The 26,731-nt window shown below is 50.4% G+C and overlaps 1 protein-coding gene across 7 annotated transcripts; it reads left to right on the plus strand.

The window, feature by feature from the left end:
• The first annotated feature begins 141 nt into the window (after positions 1-141).
• MTMR4 (myotubularin related protein 4) lies at positions 142-26,288 on the plus strand. Of its 7 annotated transcripts, XM_059996952.1 has the most exons (22): positions 142-1,300; positions 1,706-1,764; positions 1,878-1,929; positions 2,121-2,182; positions 3,630-3,668; positions 7,357-7,446; positions 7,804-7,920; positions 8,435-8,517; positions 10,510-10,670; positions 10,785-10,881; positions 11,084-11,197; positions 12,416-12,612; positions 12,850-12,978; positions 13,493-13,604; positions 14,103-14,298; positions 14,538-14,723; positions 14,814-14,984; positions 15,135-15,289; positions 20,308-21,709; positions 23,403-23,513; positions 23,733-23,821; positions 24,039-26,288. In XM_059996952.1, the coding sequence occupies exons 5-22, from the start codon at positions 3,666-3,668 to the stop codon at positions 24,214-24,216; spliced, it is 3,591 nt and encodes a 1,196-aa protein (XP_059852935.1). In that variant the 5' UTR covers positions 142-1,300; positions 1,706-1,764; positions 1,878-1,929; positions 2,121-2,182; positions 3,630-3,665; the 3' UTR covers positions 24,217-26,288. The 7 variants fall into 7 exon arrangements, with proteins under 7 accessions (XP_059852935.1, XP_059852930.1, XP_059852934.1 ...); XM_059996947.1 differs by lacking the exon at positions 2,121-2,182 and having other exon boundaries at positions 142-1,764; XM_059996951.1 differs by lacking the exons at positions 1,706-1,764; positions 1,878-1,929; positions 2,121-2,182 and having other exon boundaries at positions 142-1,665.
• Positions 26,289-26,731: the final 443 nt, after the last annotated feature.

The raw sequence follows: 26,731 nt of genomic DNA on the forward strand, positions 1-26,731 counted from the left end.
CTGTCTGTATCTTTATAAATTTATTTATTTTATTTATTTTTGGCTGCGTTGGGTCTTCGTTGCTGTGCACGGGCTTTCTCTAGTTGCGGCGAGTGGGGGCTACCCTTCGTTGCGGTGCACGGGCTTCTCATTGCAGTGGCTTCTCTTGTTGTGGAGCACAGGCTCTAGGCACGCGGGCTTCAGTAGTTGTGGCATGGGGGCTCAGTAGTTGTGGCTCGTGGGCTCTAAAGTGCAGGCTCAGTAGTTGTGGCGCACTGGCCTGGTTGCTTCACGGCATGTGGGATCTTCCCGGACCAGGACTCGAACCCGTGTCCCCTGCATTGGCAGGCAGATTCTTAACCACTGTGCCACCAGCGAAGCCCACTGTCTGTATCTTTACCATCTCAGGGAAACCAAGAAGATCCTAGGACCCCGTTTTGAAAGGTTGCTGGAGGAGGGTGCTGGCTTCTGACTTTTAGTAGGGAAGGGAGAGTGGGGAAAACTTTCCCCTCTCATGACAGGGTTCAGTCCGTGCCCAGAATCCAGCCTGGCCTGTCCATCCTCCTGACTGTATCTCTCCTGCCTCTGTTATATGGAGCCCCTCTCATCTTTATCACATACAGTACTGACAACCCCATAGAAGTTTAGGTTTTGATATCTCCCCCGAGAAAACATCGCATTAATTGCATGCAGCCTTCGTATTTCCCCTGATTTGGGAAAAGGGATATGTAGTACGAATTAAGCTCTGTACTCTAGGAAGCCTGTGATAGAGCACTGAACAAATGCTGAAACCCCTGTAATCACCAAACACTATAGTAAGTGCTGGGAATGGATAGGGCACAATCATCGTCCTGGAAGAATTCACTTAACAAATATTTATTAAGCATCTGCTAGTTTGCAGACACTTTTATTTCTTTTTTAATTTTTATATTATTTAATTATTTAATTTTATTTTTGGCTGCGTTGGGTCTTCGTTGCTGCATGCGGGCTTTCTCTAGTTGAAGCAAGAGGGGGCTGCTCTTCATTGCGGTGCGTGGGCTTCTCATTGCAGTGGCCTCTCTTGTTGCAGAGCACAGGCTCTAGGCGCGTGGGCTTCAGTAGTTGTGGCACATGGGCTCAGTGGTTGTGGCTTGCAGGCTCTAGAGCGCAGGCCCAGTAGTTGTGGTGCACAGGCTGAGCTGCTCCGCGGCATGTGGGATCTTCCCAGACCAGGGCTCGAACCGTGTCCCCTGCATTGGCAGGCAGATTCTTAACCACTGCACCACCAGGGACGTCCCAACAAACACTGTTTTAAACCTTGGAGTTAAAGCACTGAACACAGGTAAGGTTCCAGTTTTCCTGGAATTTACTAAATGTAGTAAAAGTCCCAGTGTCCTATAAGAAAGAGACATGTGAGGACATAATGGCCCTGGGGCCTGCTATTAAAGCATTCAGGCCCACTCCTGAACTGAAGCTATCGGTTGAGAATCTGAATCAACTGTTCTCCATTTCTGTCGGGTTGGTGGTATCTCGGGGCTACGGCGACCTCCAGCGGCCACCCACCGCCCTGCTGCCTGCTCTGGCTCCCCGTGGGAGAGAGGAAGGGAGGAGCGAAGAGCTAGATCGTCGGGAGAGTCCTATTCCCCACACCCTTTACAGACCAGAAGGTCGCAGCTAGCTCGTGGCAGTCTCAGTCCTATTTCTCAGGTGAGAGGTCTTCTCAAAACTGAAGGCACCGTTCATTCAGGTCACGGAGAGCAGGGTCGGTTCGCGGATGAAAAGTGAAGGTTGGAGGAACACGTCAAGGTGCGGAAGAAGGGAAACCCTCCCCCACCCCGCGCCAGTCGAAGACCCAGACGGAGCCTGAGGCCCAGCCCTCCCTCCTCTCTTAGCGTTCGGGGTCTTTCTCTCCCTTCCAGCTTTGGGACGGATGACCGCGGCGAAACCAAAACGGAAAATGAATAAACTAAGGTGCCACCGGAGATCTACTTGAGAAGTAACCCGGGGGCGGGGTGGTCACCGGAAGTGGCTGTAAGGCCTCTGTCCCTACAAGGCCCCGCCTTCAATTGCGCTACCAGTAGGCGACAGACCGCCCCCACTTCCGGCCCCTGGCGCCTTAGCTAGCGGCCCCCCTTTTACTGTTCTCCCATTGGCTACCGCAGGGACGCGCTGTGATTTCCCATTGGTCGCGTCTCCTCTCCCGCGCCGCGCCTCCTCCCTCCAGGTACAGTCTCGTCTTCCGGCACCCGATAGGCTAAAGGCTGGGAGGGCGTCTGCCCAATTTGACCAATGAGCGGCGTGAAGAGTGAGGGCGGCGGCTGCGTGGTGGGGGGCAGGGCGGGACTTGGTGTGGCTATTGGCCAGGGTGGGCACAGGCCAGAGATAGGATTGGCTGGGGAGAGGGGCACCGTGGTGGGGTCGAAGCTGCGCGGCCTCCGCAGCTGCGGGAGACGGAAGTAGTGAGAGCGCGGCCTCGGAGGGTCGGGCGGACGCCACCTGGGTGAGTCACCGTGCCCCGTGCACTGCCAGTTTGGGAGCCACAACGACCGCGTCTTGCCCGGCCCCGCCCCGGCCCCACCGGCTTTCGTGAGCCCCGCCTTCTGTCATTCGGGGCTCCGCCTCCGAGTCTTTAGGCTCCGCCCCTAGAACCTGGGTACCTGGGCTCCCCTGTCAGCCTGACCCGCCCCCCCCCCCCCCCCCCGGGGCCAGATCACCTAGGTCCGGGAACCCTGGGCCTCCCAGGCCTGTCCTCGTCTCTCCCTCTCTCCGTTTCCCTGAGGCTGCTTGCCAGTGGGCGGTGAGGCAGCACCTCTGGCTTGCAGTGTGCTGGCTCCCCCATGGGGAGGGTGGGCTGTGATTACGGAGGCAGGTAGGGCCACAGATGGAGACTCTTATCCCCACAGCCTTCTGCGGGGCACTGCTGGACTGCCCCTGAGCTCGGATAGCAGGCATAAAGAAAAATGTCAGTGAAACCTGGGCCTGGTTCCCTAAGTGGTTCCCTAAGTGGGCCAAGGAGGCCCATCCTGACATTTCTGTTGCTTGGGCCCATTTGACAGGTACTGACTCTGAGGCCTGCACTGGCCTGATTCTGTCCCCGTTGTGTGGCCTCCTCCCACTAACCTGCACCCCACTTGGTGTCAAGTACACTCAGCAAGGCATGTCCAGCCCTGCTGCCGTCTGATCATAGGTTGTGGTCCCCTCCCTCTTGTCCTCTGCTCTGGACTCTGCCCCCAGCAAACAGGTCAGGTGGGTGCTACTCCCAGACTCAGAGGCTGGCAGAGCGCTCTTGTGGATTCACGTTCCCACCAGGGCCAGAAGTGAGCCCTGGTTGGGCAGCCTCTCTCTCTTCAGAGTTGGCAGTTCTTTTGCTCTCCCACAAAGAACAGGGTTTGGAGTGTTTTACTTCTCTTTCTGGGACTGGGAATCAGGACTCTTGAGTCCTGGTCCAGAACTTGATGGCTGCCTTCATGCCCTGCAGAGTCGCTTGTTGCCTTCTCCTCATGTAGCTCCCATTGCCTCTGTCTAGCATGGTGACTTGTGGAGAGGCTGGATGCTCTGCGAGGAAGGCAAATAAGAGTTGTGGGGAAGTTCAGGAGTAGATGTGTGGCATTTGTTGATTCTATGGTGATGTTAATGTTGCTCTTTATGCTTATGTTTCTCGGGCTCTACAGTGAGAAGCAGGTAGCCAGGACCCTCACCACGGTAGAATGGTGAGTACGCTTTCCTCAGACCACTGTGTTTTCTGTAATCCTTGTGTCTTTCTCCATGAAGCTGCCCGCCTCTCCTGGACCTTGAGCTCCAGGCTACTCTGTTCAGCAACTAAGCGGGTTCATCTGCCCTGGAGATAAATTAGGGCTTCCTTAGGCTGCAAAACATCAGCCAATATACAGCACGGGGACGGGAAGCCTCTAGACATCTTTTTCTGTATGTGCTATGCCATGCTTTCCCCACACTACCACTGGCTCCCTTAGCTCTTCATAATGGCCCTTCTCTTGCCTCTCCTGGTCCCTGGGTGAAGCTCTCTGTTCTGGTCTGAAAAGCAAGGGCTCCTTTATATCAAGATCCTTGTACTTCCTACTGGGTCCCTTGAATATTGTGGGTGCTGTATCAGGAGCGACTCCACTAAAACTGTGGGGCTTCTCTACCTCCAAGGTCCTGCTGTCTGTTAAGCTACTGTAGGCAACAGCTGACTGAATATATAGCAGGAGAGCACCCTCAAGGTGCCCAGAATATCACTGGGGGCGGGGTGTGTGTGTGTGTGTGTGTGTGTGTATGTGTGTGTGTGTGTGTGTGTGTGTGTGTGTTATAATGATCCCATAAAATTTCCACTAACTGTAACTGCCCTTCTTTCACCCCAAGTTCAGGGAACCCCTTAACCCCTGAGAGCTGGGAGGAAGCAGTGAGATGAGAAGGGAGTGGGGAGCTACAAGCCTGGGTCCAGACCAGGTCCTTGCTCTGGCTGTATCTCTTTATTTCTTTCACATGTCCCCTGTGCTTAGGGACAGGTCAAGGCATTCAGTTGGTGAGAGGACTCGCTCTTTTCCTCCACAGACACATGGGTGTGTGGGGTGTGCAGTATTGTTCTGGTCTCTTCTCAGAAAGCCTGCTGGTCCTGACCCCCACCAACTGATAGCCCCTTTCCTTTTTCTCTTCTGTGATGCAATGAAAAGTCAGCCTGGTCTAATTTTGAATTCTAGCACCACCACTTAAGTACTTTAGGTGAATTGCATACTTTCTCTGTAAGCCTGAAGTCTAATTTCTTTGGGAGTTGAATGGTTTTAGTGAGATAATGTTTGAAACATGTCCGGCTCATAGTAGGCGCTTAATAAAATGTCAGGTTTTTCTCCTATTCCTCCCTCCCCCCCCCCAGACCAAAACCGAAACAAAAGCCCTGGTTTCTGAAAGTTACCAGGGACAGGGAGTGTGGGGTTCCAAACGGTTCCTTCTGTGACTCTTGGTGACATTTTGAGCCTCTTATCACTGCCCCTTATTCTCTGGCCCTCTACCCAACTCCCTCCCTCCTCCATGAGTTTTGTTTTTGCATAGCTTCTGTGGTCTATAGTTCCAGCACTTCTCTTTCCAAGCCTAAGAAATTCTTTCTCCAAGAAGGACTTTCTTACCCAGAAGACACAGGATGTGAAACAAGGGGAGAGGAGGAGCTGAAGAAGTAGGGCTGGGCAGGGACCTTGGAATAAAAAACCCAGAGAATTTTCCTCTCAGGAGTGTGTAATGACCAAACTGGCACTAGACCAGTGTCCATTCTAAGGGGCAAAAAGGGAGTGGGATTAGTGAGGTCAGGGGATTGGAGGACACTGATGGACTGGGGAATGGTGAGTGGTGGTTTTGGAGGGAAAGGAGGAAGCCTAGAAACTGGAAAGGGCCTCGGGTGGAGGGAGGTGAGCCTCATCCTGGGAATCCGAGCAGGCACTGGGGGGACTCAAAGAGGAGGGGAGGGCGTGGGGACAGACGTCTGAAACAGTGGTGTGGGGTGGCTCACGTGGGAAGATGGGAAATGAAAAGATGTAGGCGGTCCTGCCGCCCCCTCCCACGCCGTGGGGGGGGCGGGGCAGTCCCGCAGCCCAGACTCCTGGGAGCCCCTAGGAGCCCGCCGAGGACGCGCTCCCACGCCGCGGAGGGGTGGTGGGGAGGGAGGAGTAGGGGGCTGTGGGCGGGGCCTGGGGACCCGCCCCGCCCCCGCCTTCCCGGCGCGGCAAGGTCGGGGAGCTCCCCTCGCCTGGGCGGAGCTGGGCTCGCTCCATTGTGGAGAGGAGGGGAGAGGCGCGCGCCGAGCACCGCCGCCCGCGCTCGCCTCCTGGCCGCAGCGGCTGCACCTGGCCGGCCCCGCAGCCGGGATGCGGCGGACGCCCGAGACTGGCGGGCAGCGCAGCGGCTCCGGGGACATGTGCGCTGGCCCAGACCGCCCGCGACCATGAGCCTGACCGCCCGCGTCTCCTGCTCCATGCTCAGCTGCTTCGTAAGTGCCGGCCCCGCCTGCGGCGGGCCGGGGACCCCGACGCTGGCTGCACCCGCCGCCCTTCCCAGGGCCAGCCCTTGAGATCCCGAAATTCAGCCCATCCCCCTTACCAAGGGCCCTGGCAGGGGAAGGGACATAATCCCTTTTCTTTCTTGGACTTGCTTTAATCTTCGGGTGCCGGGGATTGTGGAAGGACGGGGATTGGAATTCTGTGACCCATCATTTTAGCCCTGAAGCCGCTGCCCTTGACTGCAGATCTTCAGGCCCCGCCCTGCAGGGGTACATCCCTTTACCTCCGCCTCTCCATCTTGGGCCCACCCGCTGCATCCTTGCTTGGGGATGTGGGATGTGGCTAGTAGGCCGTCTGGGATGTTAGGGGGCTGGTCGGGGAGCACAGGATGTCTGAGCTGTTTCCCTGGTTCCAGTCCCCTCCCCCTTCCACCACTCCATCCCTCACCTGACACGCCTGTCTTTTCTCCTTGACTGTCCCCCAGCCAGCCTCTCTTCTCCATCTTCCCTGCCTCTCTGCCTCTGCAGGCCTCCGTACCTCTGCATCATTCCCAGGCCACCCCCCCTCCCCCTCTGGTTTAATGCTCCTTCCCAGCTTCCCCCATCTGTCCTCTCAGATATCCCTATCTATCCCCTTCCCCCCCCCCCAATATCTGCCAGACCTCCTCTCTCTCTCTCCCCTGGCTGTCCTGGGTCCCCTGGTTCTTCCCGGGCACGTGGATCCCCTCTTCTCCCCTCCCTCCCTGGTGGCTGGGAAGGAGTTACTTCTGCTTGCTGTGGGTATTCCTCAGGAGTTCCCCTCAGATCAGCAGTCAGGCAGGTTGCTTGGCAGGTGGCAGGAGCTTGTTAGCAGTGCGGGCCTAACTGGAAGAGAAGCTCAGCTCCAAAGCACATCCTCTTTTTGAAAGCATCTGTGAAGGCCCTCTAGAGGCTTGGGACTGAATCCCATGACCCACTCCTCTTTGTCTCCTTCACCCACCAGATTGAAGCCTCAGTGGGGTGGCCTCAGGGGCCTGGGTCCCCTCCTGTCTCTGTGACCAACTGCACACCTGGTTCCTGTTTCTAAGGGCAGCACTTTCCATTCCCACTTCTGTCTTACCCTTACATTCGCCTTTCTTTTCCTTCATTTTCTCTCCTTCATTTGGGAAATTTGGCTCTACAGGAGATTCCCTCTTTGAGGAGCGCAGATTCCCAGTTACTCTGTGGACCTTACTCTTCTCTTAGGCTTGAGAGGATTGAGTTCCCCCTCCACTTCACCCCTCCCACCAAACCAGGTCTCTCTTCCATTCTCTGGTGACCAGAACCTTTATAAGTGTGTATGGGGTGTATGTGGGTTTATTGAGGGGAGGGGAGCAGAATGAGGCCTAATGGGCCAGGCGGAGCCTGGTGACTTAGGGCTGAGGCCTTCCCCACAGGGTGAGGAGGGGCCCCCCAGCCTGGAGTACATCCAAGCCAAGGATCTGTTCCCCCCCAAGGAACTAGTGAAAGAGGAGGAGAATCTGCAGGTAAGGAAGAGTTGGGGGCCCAGGGTGGGTAGAGCTCCCTGCCTGGTTAAAAAACACCCTCCCTTCCCTCCCGCACCCCAAATATCTCCAAGGGGATCTAGTGTGGGAGCTCCGGCTTCCTGCTCCTTGGTCTCTGGAGGGAGGGGAGCCTGTCTGTATGTGCATTATGGAGACTTTGGCCCCAGGGAAGGAAAGGCAGCTTTCCTGTATAGCTGTTGTCTGGTGCTGTTACCATGGAGAGAACTTTTGTCCTGCCTTGGCCCAGCTTTTCCAGAGGAGATCCTACAGATCAGGGGTTGGAGAGGGGATGGAGAGGTGACTGACTTCTGGACTGAGGGCCCCTCTGCCCCTCGGCAGGTGCCCTTCACAGTGCTGCAGGGTGAGGGAGTGGAGTTCCTGGGCCGCGCAGCCGATGCCCTCATTGCCATCTCCAACTACCGGCTGCATATCAAGTTCAAGGATTCTGTTATCAACGTGAGTTTCTGTCTTGTTCTCCCACACCCAAGCCAGAATCCCTGTGAAATTCAAGGTGGGATTGCTCCAATGCTCCACTTGATCATGTTTCCAAAGAGTTGGGGTTCCCTTCTTTTTCTTATTGTCCTTCCTCTAACGGCAGGTCTATCTTTCTGTCTCTCTCATTTAATTTTCCCTTCCCCTCTCTGTCTTTCCCTCACTCTGTTGCTAGGGGCACAGTGGCTTTGTTGGAAGAGTGCCACTTACCAACTGTGTGACCTTGGTCAATCACCCAGCTGAGGAGCAATTTCCTCCTTAATAATATGGTGTGAAAACACCTGCCTTGTGGTTTCTTGTGATTATTAATTGGGGTCACATATGTAGAGGACCCAGCACCGTTACCAGGCACCTAGGAGGCCCACAGTAAATGTTGGTTTCCTTCCTTCTGTTGATACATCAGCATCTGGGTGGGGGCGGGGATGAGCAGTGATGTGGAGTGGGGGGATGTGAGCGCCAGTCTGCATTTCCTCTCCAGGTCCCCCTCCGGATGATTGACAGCGTGGAGAGCCGTGATATGTTCCAGTTGCACATCGCCTGCAAGGACTCCAAAGTGGTGAGGTGAGAACGACGGAGCCTCGCTCAGGTCCTCTGGCCCCAGTCTTGTCCAGACCTCTCTGCTGCAGGGTTTCTCTGGAGCAAGAAAGGAAAAATACTGCCTCCCTTTCCCCATTTGGAAGAAACAGTGAAAACCTTGTCTGGGTTGGGGGGTCAATTTTCTGATCCACAGTGTCTTGACCTAAAGAAATGGGGATAATGCTCACGGAGTTTTCATAAGGATTAAATGAGAAGATGCATCTGAGAGCACATAGGGTGATGTCTGGTGCAGAGCACTCACATTGTTGTTGGTTCATTTATTTATTCATTTAACATGTATTTATCGAGCACTCTACTCTATGCCAGACTGTTCTAAGCACTGGGGATACAGCGGGGAACAAACACACAATTTTCTGCCCTCATGGAGCTTATATTCCAGTGGGGAGATAGGAGTGGTAAATAGTAAGTAAAATATGTTAAATCATGGTAATGTAAAGTTAAAAAATAAAGCAGGGAAAGGGGATACGGAGTGCTATGGGGGTGAAGGTTGTAGGTTTAAACAAAGTGACCAGAGAAGCCTGCACTGAAAAGGTGACATTTGAGTCAAGACTTGAAGAAAGTGACCATGTGGGTATTTGGGGGAAGAGTGTGGCAGACAGGGGACAGTGCATGCAAAGGCCCTGAGGTGGGTATGAGCCTGGCACAATGGAAGAATGGCAAAGAGGCTAGTGTGGCTGGAGTGGAGGGCAAGTGGGTCAGGATAGTGGGATACAAGATCTGAGAGGTAAGAGGGGTGTCAGGCTGTCATAATGACTGGTTTTTACTTTGAGGGAAGTGAGAAAACCACTGGAGGGTTTTGAGCAAAGGAGTGACGTGGTCTGTTATAGAATCACTCTGGCTGCTGTATTGAGAAAAGATGGAAGAAGGTTGGGGACAAAAGCTAGGGCAGAAACTGGAGACTAATTAAGAAGCTATTACAGTTACCCAGGTGAGAAATCATGGTGGCTGGTCCAGGTTGGTAGCAATCAAAATGGTGAGAAGTGGTCAGATATTTGAAGGGAGAGATGATAGGATTTGCTGACAGACTGGATATGAGAGAAAGAGGAATCACTCCAAGGATTATTAAAAGGATGCCCAGACTAATAAGAACCTACTGTATAGCACAGGGAACTCTACTCAATATTCTGTAATGACCTATATGGGAATAGAATCTAAAAAAGAAGTGGATATATGTATATGTATAACTGATTCACTTTTCTGTACACCTGAAACTAACACAATGTTGTAAATCAACTATATGCCAATAAAAATTAATTAAAAAAAAAAAAGATGCCCAGTTTAGAGCCTGCCATGTACTCGGGTCTGTAGGCATTAAGAACAGGAATCCGCATTGCCCTTCCCTTCAAGGAGATTAAAGTCTAGTTGCTAAAGGAAGACTTAGCCTGTGGCAATATGCTCTGGGAAAACTTACTGTTTAATACTCCCAGCATACTAAGAATAACAGAGGAAGGGGTCTGTGGAATGGGTTAGGCTCGGAAGGCCTCCAGGAAGAGGTGGGACTGCAACTTTCTTCAGAGTATCAGTAGGACATGGCTAGGCTGAGAGGAGACATTATTAAGCAGAAGTGAAAAACCAAGGAGACAGGAATGACATGGGTAGGACTTCCTCCCTGAAACAGAAGGTTTGTGCTGGAGAGTCATGGGAGAAGACACAAGGGGTAGCAGACATTCAGGGCCAGATCTGATAGCATTCAGATTTGATACAAGAAATGGTCGGGCCCCGTTAGAGGGGATCCTTACGTCTCAAGGACGAGAGTTCTTGGGAACAGAATTGTCACAGCAAGACAATGTCCCTTGGGTGTTGCCCAGTCTCCCCGGTCCTCCCCAGGGTCCCCATGCCTTACCTCCTGCTTTGCAGTCTCCCCTCCCCACAGCCTTTTTGTGGCTGGGTCTTTGACCCTTATGGCCCCAGAGTTCACTCACCTCTTGCCTCACTTCGTGGCTTCTTGCCTGGCAGGTGCCACTTCTCCACTTTCAAGCAGTGCCAAGAGTGGCTCTCGCGGCTAAGTCGGGCCACGGCGAGACCCGCGAAGCCTGAGGACCTGTTTGCCTTTGCCTACCATGCCTGGTGCCTGGGGCTGACTGAGGAGGACCAGCACACCCACCTGTGTCAGCCAGGTGAGGCCAGGCTGCTCTCTTTAGGAGACTTCTTTTTGTCTCTTGCTTCTCACCCCTCCTCCGCCCTGGACCCCGTGCCCTTGGATGCTGACAGGCACGGGGGCTGTGTTGCAGGAGAGCACATACGATGTCGGCAGGAGGCCGAGCTTGCGAGGATGGGCTTTGACCTGCAGAACGTCTGGAGAGTCTCGCATATCAACAGCAACTACAAGTGAGAGGGTCTTGGGTGGGGAACCAGAACACCTGTCCAGACCCAGACTTCCTCCCCGTGTGGATAAAGCACGGTGGGCACAGCTCCTGGCTCTGTGAGGGGAGGAGGGCTCCTGGTCCCTCTGCCCACAGGGCCATCCCTGGGGATCTTGTGATCACAGGTCTTTAATCAAGCTCCATGACCCCATCTGGTCTCTTCTCAGATTGTGCCCCAGTTACCCCCAGAAGCTGCTGGTTCCCGTGTGGATCACAGATAAAGAGCTGCAGAATGTGGCTTCCTTCCGCTCCTGGAAGCGGGTCCCTGTGGTTGTGTATAGGTGAGGCGGTGGGGGCCGGGGAAGTGGGGGGATGCTTTTCGTGCAGTGAGGAGAGTCAGAAGTGGAGGTCTGTGGCAGTGTGGTTGACTGGGAATTGACACTCTTCCGGGAAGTGGCTATGAAATAATTTTAAAAGAAAAACTGCTTCAGTTTTCTTTCTCCTGAGGACGAGGCTTTTGGGGAGTTTACACATTTTTCTTTCTTCCTTTCTTCCTTCCTCCCTCCCTCCCTTCCTTTCTCTCTCTCTCTCTTTTTTCTTTCTTTCTTTTTAGGACCTGCGTGTGTGTGTGTGTGTGTGTGTGTGTGTGTGTGTGTGTGTGTGTGAAACATTGCTTTAGAACAGGGGTTGGCAAACCATGGCCTGTGAACCAAATCTGGCCTGTATCCTGTTCTGTGTATAGCCTGTGAGCTGTGAATGGTTTTTACATTTTTTAAAAAAATTATTTATTTTTGGCTGCATTGGGTCTTCGTTGCTGCGCACAGGCTTTCTCTAGTTGTGGTGAACGGGGGCTACTCTTTGTTGCGGTGCACAGGCTTCTCATTGTCGTGGCTTCTCTTGTTGCAGAGCACGGGCTCTAGGTGCGCGGGCTTCAGTAGTTGTGGCTCGTGGGCTCTAGAGCGCAGGCTCAGTAGTTGTGGCGCACGGGCTTAGTTGCTCTGTGGCATGTGGGATCTTCCCAGACCAGGGCTCGAACCTGTGTCCCCTGCATTGACAGGCGGATTCTTAACCACTGCGCCACCAGGGAAGTCCCGGTTTTTACATTTTTAAAAGGTTATTTAAAAAAAGAAAACACAGAGAGAAGAATGTGCGACAGAGATTGGCTGTGACTCCCAAAGATGAAAATTTATTGCCTGGTTCTTTACAAAAAAACATTTGTGAGGCAGGTAGTAGCCATGAGGTTTGGAGTTGTTCATGCTCTGGGCCCAGGCTTGTTCTCCTGCTGGGTGTCTGTACCTGGAGCAGGTGCTGTGCAGATTTGATGAGTCAAGGTCACCTTGGGAATACACAGCGCATTTGAGAAATATGTGTGACAGTGCTTTGTAAACTGTAAAGCCGTCTTGAGATGTTAAGGGCTTTTGGTTGCTGTTATCATAGCCTGGATGATCTGGTGGCCCCTGTTCACTCTGGAGGTCTTGGTCTGGCCCCCTGGGGTCTCAGCAGTGGGCCTCTGTGGGCTGTGAAGGCCAAGGGCCTGATGGTTTCTTCTGTTTTGTCAGACACCTACGCAACGGGGCTGCCATCGCCCGCTGCAGCCAGCCCGAGATCAGCTGGTGGGGCTGGCGCAATGCCGATGATGAGTACTTAGTCACGTCCATTGCTAAAGCCTGTGCCCTGGACCCAGGGACAAGGACCACTGGGGGCTCTGTCAGCACCGGGAATAGTGATGCCGGCGAGGCATGTGACGCTGACTTCGGTAAGGTGTGGGTGGTGTCGGCCCCCTGGGGACTAGGCTCCCACCTTGGCCTCCTGGGCTCCAAGTGAGAGGGTGGGATGAAGACGACAACACACAAGGTGTCTGGGTCCCTGTCTTTCGGTGGGGACGAAAAGGTGATGGCGTGTGAGGGGTCTCATCAAAGGGAGTGCCCCAGGGTGGGGTGCGCCTGGGCAGATGGCCGACCCAGGGTCCTCTCCCTGCTGTGTGTGTGTTTAGATTCCTCCCTGACTGCATGCTCCGGAGTGGAGAGCACAGCTGCCCCCCAGAAGCTGCTGATTCTGGACGCCCGATCCTACACGGCGGCGGTGGCCAACCGGGCCAAGGGTGGAGGTTGTGAATGTGAAGGTATTGCTGTTACCTCAGTGACTGCAGCCAGCCTGTGCTCTGGTGGCTTTGGGGACAGCTTGTGTGGTGGAAAGAGCCAAACAAACCTGGCCTGGGATCAGGACTCTGCCACTCAATGGCTAGGACTATGCTTAAATTGCTTAATCTGTCTGAGTTTGACTTTCTCATCTGTAAAGTGGGGCTGAAACATGCCTTGCAAAGTTGTTGGGCGATAGAGAGGTTACATATATAAAGTTACTGGCACAGGGCAGCTACTGTTTGTTGAGGATTTACTATATGTCGTCATTACTAGTAGTCCTCGAGCATCGTTGTCATTGAGGTTATCGTCATCACTATTAGCTTACGGCACTTGAGCACCCGGAGGGAAAAGGGTATTGAGATCTCCAGAGTGTATCGAGTCCCCGTCCTGGAGTGCTCTGCCCTGCAGGGAAGCTTTGCCCACTGGGCTGCTCTCGTCCTGGATGCCTGTTTCCAGAACACGCTCTTATGCTCCACTCTCCTCTTATGTGTGCAGAGTACTACCCCAACTGTGAGGTCGTGTTCATGGGAATGGCCAACATCCATGCCATCCGGAACAGCTTCCAGTACCTCCGCGCTGTGTGTAGCCAGATGCCCGATCCCAGCAAGTAGGTGTTCCCTGTTCTGATTCCATCCACCCTCCAGTTTCATCCCTTACCCAGTACTTCTCGTGCTTGGAAGGTCTGGTGGGGAGTTGGGGAGTGTGAGACACAGGAAACCCGAGGGCCTAGGTGCAATGGGCTAGTTCCAAGAACACTTCTTCCACTTCTCAGCCAACGCTTTGGAACGGCCACAGGACACTGGGTTCCTTTTGTTTTGATGAGTTGTCCTCAAGGACGCAGAGAACTGGGGAGAGAAAGTGGCTTCTAGATGTGCGTGTGATGCTTCCAAATTCCTCTGTTGATCCAAAGACTGTCTTGTCCACCCCAGGTCCCATTTTCCCTACCTTCTTGCTAGACACCTCTTGGCAGAAAGGCCATGGGCTGGGCCTCTTAGCTTCAGCTCTCACTGGGGACTGTGTTAAGGTGTGGCTGGCCGTGGGTAGCGGAGAGACTGTTGTAGCCTTGGCGCCCTTAGTGACAGATGTGACCTCTGCTCTCTTGTAGCTGGTTGTCGGCTCTGGAGAGCACCAAATGGCTGCAGCACCTGTCGGTGATGCTGAAGGCAGCTGTGCTCGTGGCTAATACAGTAGACCGGGAGGGCCGGCCTGTGCTGGTTCACTGCTCAGATGGCTGGGACCGGACGCCGCAGATCGTAGCCCTGGCCAAAATACTACTGGACCCGTATTACAGGACGTTGGAGGTATTCGGAGGGGTTGGGTGGGAAAGAGCAGAGGGAAAGGGGGGGTTTGGGGAAGGTACTAGGCCCTCTGGATCCGTTTGGGGGATCTTTCCATAGAGGACACTGGTGGCTTTAAGTCCTCTTCTAGGTTTGGGCATGTTCTTCTCTGAAGCTGCCAGCCCCCTGCTTCGGGCATCCCTGGAAGGAGCACAGTAGCCTTCCCAGAGAGACCCTATACTTGAACCTCCTCTTTGTTGCAGGGTTTCCAAGTGTTAGTAGAATCTGACTGGCTGGATTTTGGGCACAAGTTTGGAGACCGCTGCGGCCACCAGGAGAACGCAGAGGACCAGAACGAGCAGTGCCCTGTGTTCCTCCAGTGGCTCGATTCTGTTCACCAGTTGCTCAAGCAGTTTCCCTGCCTGTTTGAGTTTAATGAAGCGTTCCTGGTAAGTCCGTGAGCCTGGTAAGTCCGTGAGCCTGAGGCCAGGGTGGGGGCCGGCAGCCCAGGCCCGGTGCAAGCTGTCTTGGCCGTCTAGGTAAAGCTGGTGCAGCACACGTACTCCTGTCTCTACGGCACGTTCCTGGCCAACAACCCCTGTGAGCGAGAGAAGCGCAACATCTACAAGCGAACCTGCTCCGTGTGGGCCCTTCTGCGAGCTGGCAATAAGAACTTCCACAACTTCCTCTACACATCAGGCTCAGAAATGGTAAGTCCGCACCCTTATCCCGTAGGTGCGTCTTGGGGACCTACAGGGAGAAAAGGCCGAGTCAGCGGGAAGGACTCGGGCCCAGAGGCTTAGGAAGGAAGGGGGCCCTGAAACATCTCACAGAACCCACGTACGGGGCTGCTTCCCTAGGTCCTGCACCCCGTGTGTCACGTCCGGGCGCTGCACCTCTGGACAGCTGTTTACTTGCCAGCGTCATCTCCATGCACACTCGGGGAGGAGAGCATGGACCTCTACCTTTCCCCGGTGGCTCAGAGCCAGGAGTTCTCTGGCCGCTCTCTGGACAGGTAAGAAGAGCCCTTTTTGCTCTCTCCTCTCTCCCCTAGGGAGGCAGCAACTGCTTTGTGTCTTGCCTAAATGCTGTTCTTTTCCTTTTATGAGATATTTTAAAGCAACCTCTTGAGCCAGTTGAAGGCCAAACTTGGCCCAAGACTCGTAGTTAGCTTGGAGGGCACTCTGTATGTTCCCAAGGTCCGTCCTTAAGATAAGAGTGGTTACCTTTTTTCCAAGCTGCTATTACCCTTTGTGACAGACTCAGGGGAGAGGAGAACAGAACAGAAAGGACTATTTCAGGAAGACTTGTGGGAATGGTCTTGATCGATGTTCACTGGCGTGGGAACCTTGCTATCTTAGTAATAACCTTTGCTATGTCCAGCATTAGCTTCCAGAGAAATGGGTTCCCAGAAAGAGAACAGCCTTCACATTACTCCCTCAGAATTTAAAGGGAGACATAAAAGTTAAAGTTATATTCTGGCTGAATATTTGGGGGGAAGTAGAATGGAGATTGGTTAAGTTATAAGAGTAATATCTGTTCTTTGTTTTTAAAAAGAGCCAAGCAGTATAACAGTAGAAAATGGCAGTTCTGCCTCCCTGTTCCCTGTCCCCACAGGTGTCTACAGCTGGCGCTTTGGTGCGTGCACTTCCAGATGTTGATCTCTACACTGATACAGCCACTCTCACAATCTCGTGTAGAAACATTTTTTAAATCCAAAACCAATCATATTTTGCGTACCGTTCTGCAAATTGTTTTCCCCACTGTGTGTCAGGATGTCACCCATGACAGCACACATAAAGCTGCTGTATTGTTTTTAGCGGCTGCATAGTAGTCCAAAATTAGAGTGCATCAAAATTTATAAAACCAGTTTTCGATTGGTCATTTAGGTTTATCCCATTTTTTAATCATTATAAGGGGTGTTTTAGTTAACATCCTTATATGTATATCTTAAAAAATTTTTTTTGTAAAATACATACAATATTTACCATCAAAACCATTTTTTAAAAAAAATTTTCTTGATTTTTGGCTGTGTTGGGTCTTCATTGCTGCATGCGGGCTTTCTCTAGTTGCGGCGAGCGGGGGCTACTCTTCGTTGCGGTGTGAGGGCTTCTCATTGTGGTGGCTTCTCTTGTTGTGGAGCACGGGGCTCTAGGTGTGCAGGCTTCAGTAGTTGTGGCGCATGGGCTCAGTAGTTGTTTCGCATGGGCTTAGTTGCTCTGCAGCATGTGGGATCTTCCTGGACCAGGGATCGAACCCGTGTCCCCTGCATTGGCAGGTGAATTCTTAACCACTGCGCCACCAGGGAAGTCCCCTAAACCATTTTTAAGTATACAGTTCAGTAGTGTTACCGTATATGTATACCTTTGCTTTTGTGCTGGTGTTTCTGCCAGATAAATTCTTAGAAATGAAAATGCCTGGTTCGAAGCATATGTGCATTTCTAACTTTGATCTTTGTTTACTGGTGGAAGGTTTTTAAAATTAAAATATAACTTACATAATTGGTTGAATATTATAAAGGAAAACAAAAACCCCAACCCCCAAGTTACTAGTTTTAGGGTCTTTGGAGCTGTGTCCGTTGTCAGGGGCCTATGGATAGGCTTCAGGAATTCTGTGATTTTTCTCTTTCCACAAACTATGCAGAATTTGGGTATAGGTTCATAAGTTTGCTTTTCTAGGGAGAGGGGCCATAACTTTTTATCAGATTCTTAATAAGTTCTGTGACCCATTTAACAACCATGGCCTTAAATCAATACCTAAGTTTTCAAACCAATAAATGTCTCTTAAATACCTACAAGTTGCCTAGTACTGTACTGGGTTTTATGGGCTGTACCAAAGACATAGAAGATATTGATCCTATAAGATACCTTTAAAAAGCTGTAAGATCAGGCATAGGACAATTAGAGAACAATTCTAAGTTAGCATCTAAGCGAATAAGAATGTGTCTTGTTCAAAGCTACTAGAGAAATGAGAAGTAAGAAAGGGGTCATAGGGTGACTGTTTACTCAGAGACGTTTTCGTGGAAGACCAGGCAGGAACCATGGCTTTTTACTGTCCCTAGTGCCTGGCTCAGGGCCTGGCACATAATAGGTGATTTAGTAAATGCTTAAATGAACAAACAAATGAATGGAATAATGGGAGTTATGAGCTTGGTAACAAGGTTAGTGGAGAGGGGTCCAAAAGAATTAGAAGCATGAGAGAGTTTCTAATTTTTTTAAAAAGAAGAACCACCTCTCTGGAGCTGGCAGGGTTTGGGAAGAGGTATTTTGAGGAATAGAAAGAAATAAACAGGATAGTTCATTGAGGGCTTTTATACTGAGGAGTTAATTTTGTTTTTTATAAATTTATTTTATTTATTTATTTTTGGCTTCATTGGGTCTTTGTTGCTGTGTGTGGGCTTTCTCTAGTTGTGGTGAGCGGGGGCTATTCTTTGTTGTGGTGCGTGGGCTTCTCATTGCGGTGGCTTCTCTTGTTGAGGAGCACGGGCTCTAGGCACGTGAGTTTCAGTAGTTGTGGCGTACGGGCTCAGTAGTTGTGGCTCGTGGGCTCTAGAGCGCAGGCTCAGTAGTTGTGGCATACGGGCTTAGTTGCTCCGTGGCATGTGCGATCTTCCCGGACCAGAGCTCGAAGCTGTGTCCCGTGCATTAGCAGGCAGATTCTTAACCACTGCGCCACCAGAGAAGCCCCTGAGTAGTTTATTTTGATTCAGTTGTCAATAGTAAGTCATTGTGACCTGGTAACAGTGGGATTTTTCAAGAATTAATCAGTGAGCAATGTAGTTGGAGGCACAGAGACCAGCCAGCACTGTTGTAATTCTGATATGAAAGGAAGAGTCCTTGGAAAAGAGAAAGGATTAAATTCAGACGTTGTTGAGAAGTCATTAGCACTCTGTGGAGTTGCCTGAACATTGAAGGGTGGAAGTGAAGAGTAAAGAGGTCAGTCAAAGACAGGTCCCAGGGCTTCCCCGGTGGCACAGTGGTTGAGAGTCCGCCTGCCGATGCAGGGGACACGGGTTCGTGCCCTGGTCCGGGAAGATCCCACGTGCCGCATAGCGGCTGGGCCCGTGGGCCATGGCTGCTGAGCCTGCGCGTCCGGAGGCTGTGCTCCGCAACGGGAGAGGCCACAACAGTGAGAGGCCCGCGTACCGCAAAAAAAAAAAAAAGGTCCCAAGTCTCTGAGCTTAGAAACCAGGAGGAGGATATTAGTACCACCTATAGACACTGAAAAGTTGAGAAGATGCGTCAGTTCAGGGAGAAGGAGGAGATACCGGCAGGTTGGGACTGAAATATTTTGACAGCACACAGGAGGTATGCTGCAGGCAGTTCGAGATAGGGTTGGATTTAGAGCAGTAGTTGTATAAGGGTTTTAAAGGAAATGGTTTCTCTAACAGCTGACCTGACTCACCTTCGGTTCTACCTTTCCCTAGATCAGAAACGTCCTGCTCTCTTTCCTCTTCTTCCATTAAAGTGCAACAACCCATTCTTCTCTCCCCAGCTCAGATCCTCCTCTGTCTGTGTAGCCTTCCCTGACCACATTAGCTGGATGAGCTCTCTCGTGGTTCCAAACTCCTCAGGCATGATTGTCTCTACCAGCATTATTAATTAGACCTTCGGTCCACATAGGCGTCAGCTGTGGGCGACTGCAGGCTGTTGCTATTGGTGAATCTGGATAAAGAGTACACTGGATTTCTTCACACTCTTCTCTCTACTTATTTTGTATGTTTGAAAGTTTCCATAGTAAAAACTAAAACAAAAAAAAAAAAAGAAAAAAATTAACAAGTTGCCAAGCTGTGAGATTCAAGCTCTTGCTGTGGGACTCCAGAGACTGTAATTGTAACTGTTGTCATTGCCTTCCTGGAATTTGTTACCACACAAACACACATTGATCACGAAAGTAAAATCAAACACAAGAATACTTTTAAAGAAGTATTAATAAGTTTCAAAAACCAAACACTTAAAAAAAATCAGCTAGCTCTGTTGTAACTGCACCCTTGAGGGATTTTTCAGTGTGGGCTGGGCTGACTGAGGCGTCTGAAAATAGGAGTCCAGCGAAGTCTCCACTGTTTCCTGGCAAATTTCCCTCAAGTTTTGTTGCTCCAAGGACTTTAGAACTTTAAAAATTAGGGCGGTCATTCTTGCAAATGTCTGTTACCCCTTTGGTGTGCCAGAATGCCTCTAGAACTTTGCGTGCTGTACGCGAGGGGAAGTTTCCGTGCTGACTTGGGACTCATAGGAGCACGCGGCCACTAAGCGGTTGTAAAAAGCTGTGCTGGTTACTCCTGTGATGGAGGGATAATTTATAATAAGGAAAGCTGTAAAAATGAGGAGTCGTGAGTGTAGCCTTTATGTATGTATTTATTTATTTTGGCCGCACCCTGCGGCATGTGGGTGGGATCTTAGTTCCCCAACCAGAGATCGAACTTGGGCCCCCTGCAGTGGAAGCGCGGAGTCTTAACCACTGGGCCGCTGGGGAAGTCCTGTGAGTGTAGTCTTAATTAGTTTGCGGTTGGTTGCCTATATTTTGAATCCTCGTAGCATCTCTGCAAGGTAATTTATTGTCATTTTATGGAGGAGAGAAACCAAGTGTCTGAGAGGTTAAATAGCTTACTTGTAGTCACATAGCTAATCAGCGTCAGAGCCAGCATCGTCAAGCTCCAGAACCCACCTTCTTTCTGTCTTGCCATGTGTGATAGAGGCGGTTGGACATTAGGTGTGAGGCCGAGATGTAGTCCTGGCCTGAAGGGTAGATTGGGAAGGCATCAGCTTAGAAGGCAGTTGAAGCCACGGGAGTGGTTGAGATTGCCAGGGAGACTGTGTGGGGTGAGACTGATGAAAGCTGAGGACAGAGCCTGGGTTCCGGAGTTCATGTCCTCCACTCTTTGCAGAGCAGACTCTTTGCAGTGCACATTGGTCATCTGTAATCTTAAATGTTGTTATTTCTTGTGAACTCTGGCTTTGATTGCTTTGATGACCCAATTCCTGTATATGGAGGTAGCTCAGCTCCTGACCTGGAGGTGGTGTGTTGTCATTCCAGATTACCTAAAACGAGATCTGTGGATGATCTTCTTTCTGCCTGTGACACAAGCAGCCCCCTGACGCGCACGTCCAGTGACCCCAACCTGAATAACCGCTGTCAGGAGGCCAGAGCAGGCCTGGAGCCCTGGCATGGCAATCCTGAGGGATCAGAGGCAACCTTCGTGGAATCTGGGCTAGGAGGTCTTCAGCAGACTGTAGGAGAAATGGCTCTTCCTCCGTCTCTGCCCAGCAGCCAGAAAGACTACTTGAGCAATAAACCTTTCAAGAGTCACAGAAGCTCTTCTCCAAGTTACAGGCTGCTTAATGCTGCAGTGCCCCAGGAAACGAAGAGCAGCACCTCTGATCCTGAGTTCAAAGTCCTAGAAGAGACTAAGGCACCAGCTCCAGACCCTCCTGCCCAGGATGAGCTGGGTAGGACTTTAGATGGCACAGAGGAGCCACCTGAACATTGTCCTGAAAAAGCAGCTGTCCGAGCACTCTCTAAAGTTGTTTCCAACAAGCGTGATGGAACTTGTGATTTTCCTGAGTCTTCCCAGGACTCCCTCACAGGTGCCCCCGAGCAGGCCCAGCTAGACTCTGTGCTAGGTGTGCCCTCCAGAGGTGCTGCAACTCACGGTCTGGGCACCCTTTGCAACCCACTGAGTGCTACCTGCCGAATTCCTCCAGACCCAAGCACCGACTTTCTCAACCAAGACCCCCCAGGGTCTGTGGCAAGTGTCTCCCACCAGGAACAGCCCGGTTCTGTGCCAGATCTGATTCAGGGGGAAGAAGACATGGGCAAAAGAGGGAATAATAGGAATGGGCAGTTATTGGAAAACCCTCGCTTTGGAAAGGTGCCATTGGAACTGGCCCGAAAGCCAATTTCTCAGAGCCAGATCAGTGAGTTCTCTTTCTTAGGGTCCAACTGGGACAGCTTCCAAGGGATGGTGACTTCATTCCCGAGTGGGGAGACCACCCCTCGGCGGCTGCTTTCCTACGGCTGTTGTAGCAAGAGGTCGAGCAGTAAGCAGATGCGGGCAACAGGGTCTTGCTTCGGGGGACAGTGGGCTCAGAGAGAAGGGGTGAGGTCACCGGTCTGTTCTACTCATTCCAATGGACACTGTACTGGTCCAGGAGGAAAAAACAACCAGATGTGGTTGTCTGGTCACCCAAAGCAGGTCTCCAGCACGAAGCCTGTTCCCCTAAGCTGCCCTTCTCCAGTGCCTCCTCTCTACCTGGATGACGATGGACTCCCCTTTCCCACGGATGTGATCCAGCATAGATTACGGCAGATTGAAGCGGGGTACAAGCAAGAGGTGGAACAGCTACGTCGACAGGTGCGTGAGCTTCAGATGAGGCTGGATATCCGCCACTGCTGCGCCCCTCCAGCAGAGCCCCCCATGGACTACGAGGATGATTTTGTAAGTACTCGCCTACTGCCACGCAGCCACTCATTCTGTCCTTCCGTCCAGCCTTTCACCCATTCCATATCCATTCATTGGGTACTTGCTGTGTGCCAGAGTTAGGGGGTTGGGCTGTAGGATGAAAGACGTAGTCCCTGCTCGCAAGGAGCTCACAGTCTATTGGGAGAGACAAGTAGACAGTTAGAATGCTGTTCTTAAGTGTTGAGGGAAGCATCAGGTGTTGGGGGCCTGGGTGGAGTCAAATTTCGGGGAAGTCTCTCCTGAGAAGCTAATGCTTGAGCCGAGTGCTGAAGAATGTGTCGCTTTTAGCCATGTAGAGAGTGAAAAAGAAATACCATTTGCAGAAGCATGGAGGCAATAGGTACTCCAGCGGTATGGCTTGAATAAAGGGGTGTGTGTGTGTTCGCACACGCATGTGTGCATGCGCGCACACTTGTGCTGGGACTGTGAGGGAGGGAGTTGGTAGTGTGGCGGGAGGTGACCTTGGGAAGTGGAAAGGGATTAGAAAGGTCAGCCTGAGTGCCTGTGTTGTGTGGATTCTACCCTCAAGGCAATAAAAGTTTTGGCTAGTGAGTCACATGATCAGATTTGCATTTAAGAGTACTACCCTAGAGGGACTTCGAATGGCACGGCCAAAAAAAAAACAATTGAGTACTAAAAAGAGTGCTACTACCCTAGCAACAGCGTGTCAAGCAGATGAAACCCAGATGGGGAGGCTGGTTAGGATGTTTTGGAATCAGCCAGGTGAGAGGTGATGAGGACTATCTAGGCTTCACTGGGTCAGGAGGCCTTGGGTTCTGGCACAGCAGCCCTCGGGGAGCTTCTAGAAGCCAGCTCTAGGACATTCCCCCTTGCCTGCTGCCCACTCCTCTGCTGGTGGGATGGTCAGGGCTAACAACTTCTTACTATTCAGGGTGATGGTTTAGAACAGGAGTCAGCAAATTTGTTTGGTAAAGAGCCAGACAGTAAATACTTCAGGCTTTGTGAGACATATAGTCTCTTTTGCAGCTACTAGGCTCTTCTGTCTTACACAGAAGCAGCCATAATGACCATGTGTAAATGAATTGAGCGTGGCTGTCTTCCAACTTGACTTACAAAAACAGGCAGTGGGCCAAATTGGCCTGTGGGCTGTAGTTTGCGATTTAGAATGTAACAGGAGAAATATTCTTTCCATACTGTGATGGAGCATATTGGTTAAGAGCATGGGTCTGGGGGCTTCCCAGGTGGCGCAGTGGTTGAGAGTCCATCTGCCGATGCAGGGGACACGGGTTCGTGCCCTGCTCCGGGAAGATCCCACATGCCACGGAGCGGCTGGGCCCGTGGGCCATGGTTGCTGAGCCTGCGCGTCCGGAGACTGTGCTCCGCAACGCGAGAGGCCACAACAGTAAGAGGCCCGCGTACCACAAAAAAAAAAAAAAAAAAAAAAAAAAAAAAAAAAAGAGCTTGGGTCTGAAGCCAGACGCTAGGTCCAAATCCCACGTTTACTACCTATTAGCTCTTAACTCTCTCTATGGCTTCGTTTCCTTATTTGTAAAATGAGGATAATAATAGCATACATCATAAGATTGTTGTGAGGAGTTAAATAAGGTCACGCATGTGATGCACTTAGAAACAGTGCCTGATGCATAGTAACCAATGAATGTTAGCGCTGATGAAGATGATGGTGGTGATGCCTTTGCTTTTCCTTTAGACGTGTTTGAAGGAGTCAGATGGCAGTGATACAGAAGATTTTGGTTCTGATCACAGTGAAGACTGCCTTTCAGAAGCAAGCTGGGAACCTGTTGATAAGAAAGAGACTGAGGTATGTCCAGGCAAATATGTGGCAGGTCCTTTTGCAAGCCAGTGAGTTCTCATACTTCTCAGAGATGACTGACCTGTTCTTCCCCAGCCGAGTCTCTCTGTAGGGCAGTAGTAGCTGCCTAGGCCTTGTCATTTTCTTCTGGGATGCTTTCCTTGTTGCAGTGTTGCTTTTCCACTCTGTTGACAAGGACCTGGGATTTTTCCTTTTGCCTTCTGTTAGGTGACTCGCTGGGTTCCAGACCATATGGCATCACATTGCTATAATTGTGACTGTGAATTCTGGTTGGCCAAACGCAGACACCATTGCAGGTAAGATGTTGCCTATGATTCAGTATGGCTCGTAAAGCCTACTGAGGGACATAGTTATGAACTAAACTGAATTAACCTGAAAATGGAGATATCTTAATAGGAACTATTTTTGTTTTCTCCCAACTTTTTCTTTACTCATGTAAGGCCTTTCAGAGTATCATTCGTTCCCAGTATATTGGCATTTCTGATGAACTCTCCCCTCTTTGTGCTTTGGCAGAAATTGTGGGAATGTATTTTGTGCTGGCTGCTGCCACCTGAAGTTGCCCATTCCTGATCAACAACTCTATGATCCAGTTCTCGTCTGTAACTCATGTTACGAACATATCCAAGTATCTCGGGCCAGGGAACTCATGAGCCAACATCTGAAGAAACCCATTGCCACAGCTTCCAGTTGAATGCCAGAGGAGAAGACCTGTCCAGTTTTAGCAGGTTTGAAGGGAGGATCTGCTTCAGGTGTAGTTTTGAAGGTTCCTTGGTGTGGCTCATGAATCACAGAGCTCAAAGATACAGTCTTGAGAAATCCTCCTTGGTACCATGAGACTGGAGCAGAGGAATTCCAATTTGGCAGGAGGTCCTCTACTGGTGAGACCCTTACCTTGGGGTAATGGTCCTGATCCAGACCCAGAGTCTGGAAGCTTAACGTTGAGTTGGTGGCTCCAGTTTCTTTCTCCTGGGGTCACAAGATGATGATTTCATAGATACTGCCTGGTGATGTGTGCCCCAAACAGCAATAGAAAGGCATATGTATAACCAAACTCCAAATGATAACCAGATCCATCTCTCCTCCACCTTGAAAAAGGCAGATTATAGTATATAAGATAGGAATTCCTATCCTATTTGAAATGAACTATACCCTGTACCTCTGTGCTCTGTGTCTGTGCATGAAGGCTCAGTCCTTAGAGGCACTCCCTCTAGTTGCATTAGCTCTGTCTTTCTGTGGAGTTTGGTTTAAAGACTGGTTCAGCAAGTGGAGGTTTTGCTGTATTTTTCACTTGGCTCATCAGCCAGCATCAGTGAATATTCAGTTTAGGGGGACAGTTTTAGGGAGTGAGACCTTTTTGGGAGCAGAGGAAAACTCTGCTGGCGTTCAGTCCTGGCAGAAATCAGTTACTTTGAGCTGTGAAGGCAGGAGTCTTTGTTACTCAGTGGCAGCTTTCGAGGTATGCACTGTGAAGAATGAGAAGGGAAAAGCAGAAATTATCCTTGTGAAATATTTGCTGATTGTGCCCTACCCTTTGCGCCTGACTTTTCCTAGTTGTCCTGGTGCTAACACAGGAGCTACACCTTGATCCTCTCCTGGCATGAAAATAAAACACTGTTTATTTTGGTTGTTGTTCCATTGCCCTCTTCCCACATGTCCTCTTTCCCTTGGCTGCTGCCTCCTCTGGGTCACACTGCTTCTTATCCTGAACACTTGACACCTTGAGGGTAGAATCTAGTGTTTGGTTTTTACCTCCTAGAATACGCTGTTTGGTATGTGAGGGTTTCAGTACAAATGCTGCTGTCTATTTCTGTGCACTTAACAATGGAACCCAAACAGAAGAGAATAAAGCCTCGATACCAAAATTGGGAGAGAAAATGCGTCCATTTGGACCAAAGGGTTTTTTTTTGTTTTTGTTTTTGTTTTTCCATCTTAATATGTACCAGTGGCACTTAACCAAAAGATACAGTGATATAGCCATGTACTGTGGTTGGGACAGATACAGTCTCCTTGACCTATAATGAAACCACTAGGATTTCCTTATATATTTTACTTAATTCGTTGGTGTATGGAAGGTAAATTACCCTTAGGCTTACCCTGTTTTAAAATTATGGTAGCCGTCTAACTACTACTTGTTCATGCTTCTTCCTAGAAAAAAAATTTTCATTCGAAAATAACTAGGATCTGCATTTAGAACAAGAACTGTTATTTGTCCTGACCTTTTCTTCAGCCCTACTGAGAAGCATCTGTGCTTTTATACTTGCCATGGATGTAACCTAAAAAGTTTTGGCGTATCTAGGTCAGTCTAGCGGAACTTTTTTTCGTTTAAATGGAGTTGAATAATGGAGATTTTGTGTCCGGGAAATTCCTGAGATCATTGAAAAAATAACAAACTATTCCTTGTCTCGATACATAAAATTCTTCTAAGCATTTTCTCAGTCATTAAAATTTACTGCCAGTTGTGAGTGGCTTTTTAATTAACTTGACTTTCACTGCACTTCGATTGGCAACGTTTGAGGAGACTGTATCTGTCTACTTTGTGTGGCTGTTTTGAGGGGCTGTCCCATCAGTGAACATACTGCATGGCCTTGGAGAGAGACTCTGGGCTCTCAGCTCAGATGTATTCATCAAATACTCCTTTCAGAGCTCTTGTGGGTGTAAGTGACATGATGTGGCCAAAAATCCAAACTGTGCAGTTGCGTTGTGACAAACATGCAATGTGCTGTAAAAACTCGATACAATTTAAATAAAATCTCTATATTAGTGCTGCTTTGTTGGGTCTTTTTCTTCATTTTCAGTTTCTAAGAAAACTTAATACTCATTTTTTCTTTGACCATGAGAAAGGACTGAAACATTATACCCCTTCCTCCCAACCATTTCCATTTTTTAAATGGCCCTCTCTTTTTATCAGCACAAGCTTAGTTATTGATCAGATAGGGGAGTTATGCTTATGGATCCTACAGGGTTCTAGCCCATCTCATGTGAGGTTTATTTCTCTTTAATATCTAAAATTTCACCAGCTGGTTGATCAGGCACACGGGATTGTACCTGTCTCCCTGCTTCCTGCTTCCCTCCTCACAGGCTCCTTCCGTTTTCGTTCCACTTTGGGTAAACGGTCTTGGGAAAAATATTGGCTGAAAAGAGTATATTTCATAACATGTAAAATGCTACTCTCTAAAAGGTGAATTTGTGTATTCAGGATACCTTAC

This window comes from Delphinus delphis, chromosome 19 (genome assembly GCF_949987515.2).
Source record: "Delphinus delphis chromosome 19, mDelDel1.2, whole genome shotgun sequence".
Lineage (NCBI taxonomy): Eukaryota > Metazoa > Chordata > Mammalia > Artiodactyla > Delphinidae > Delphinus > Delphinus delphis.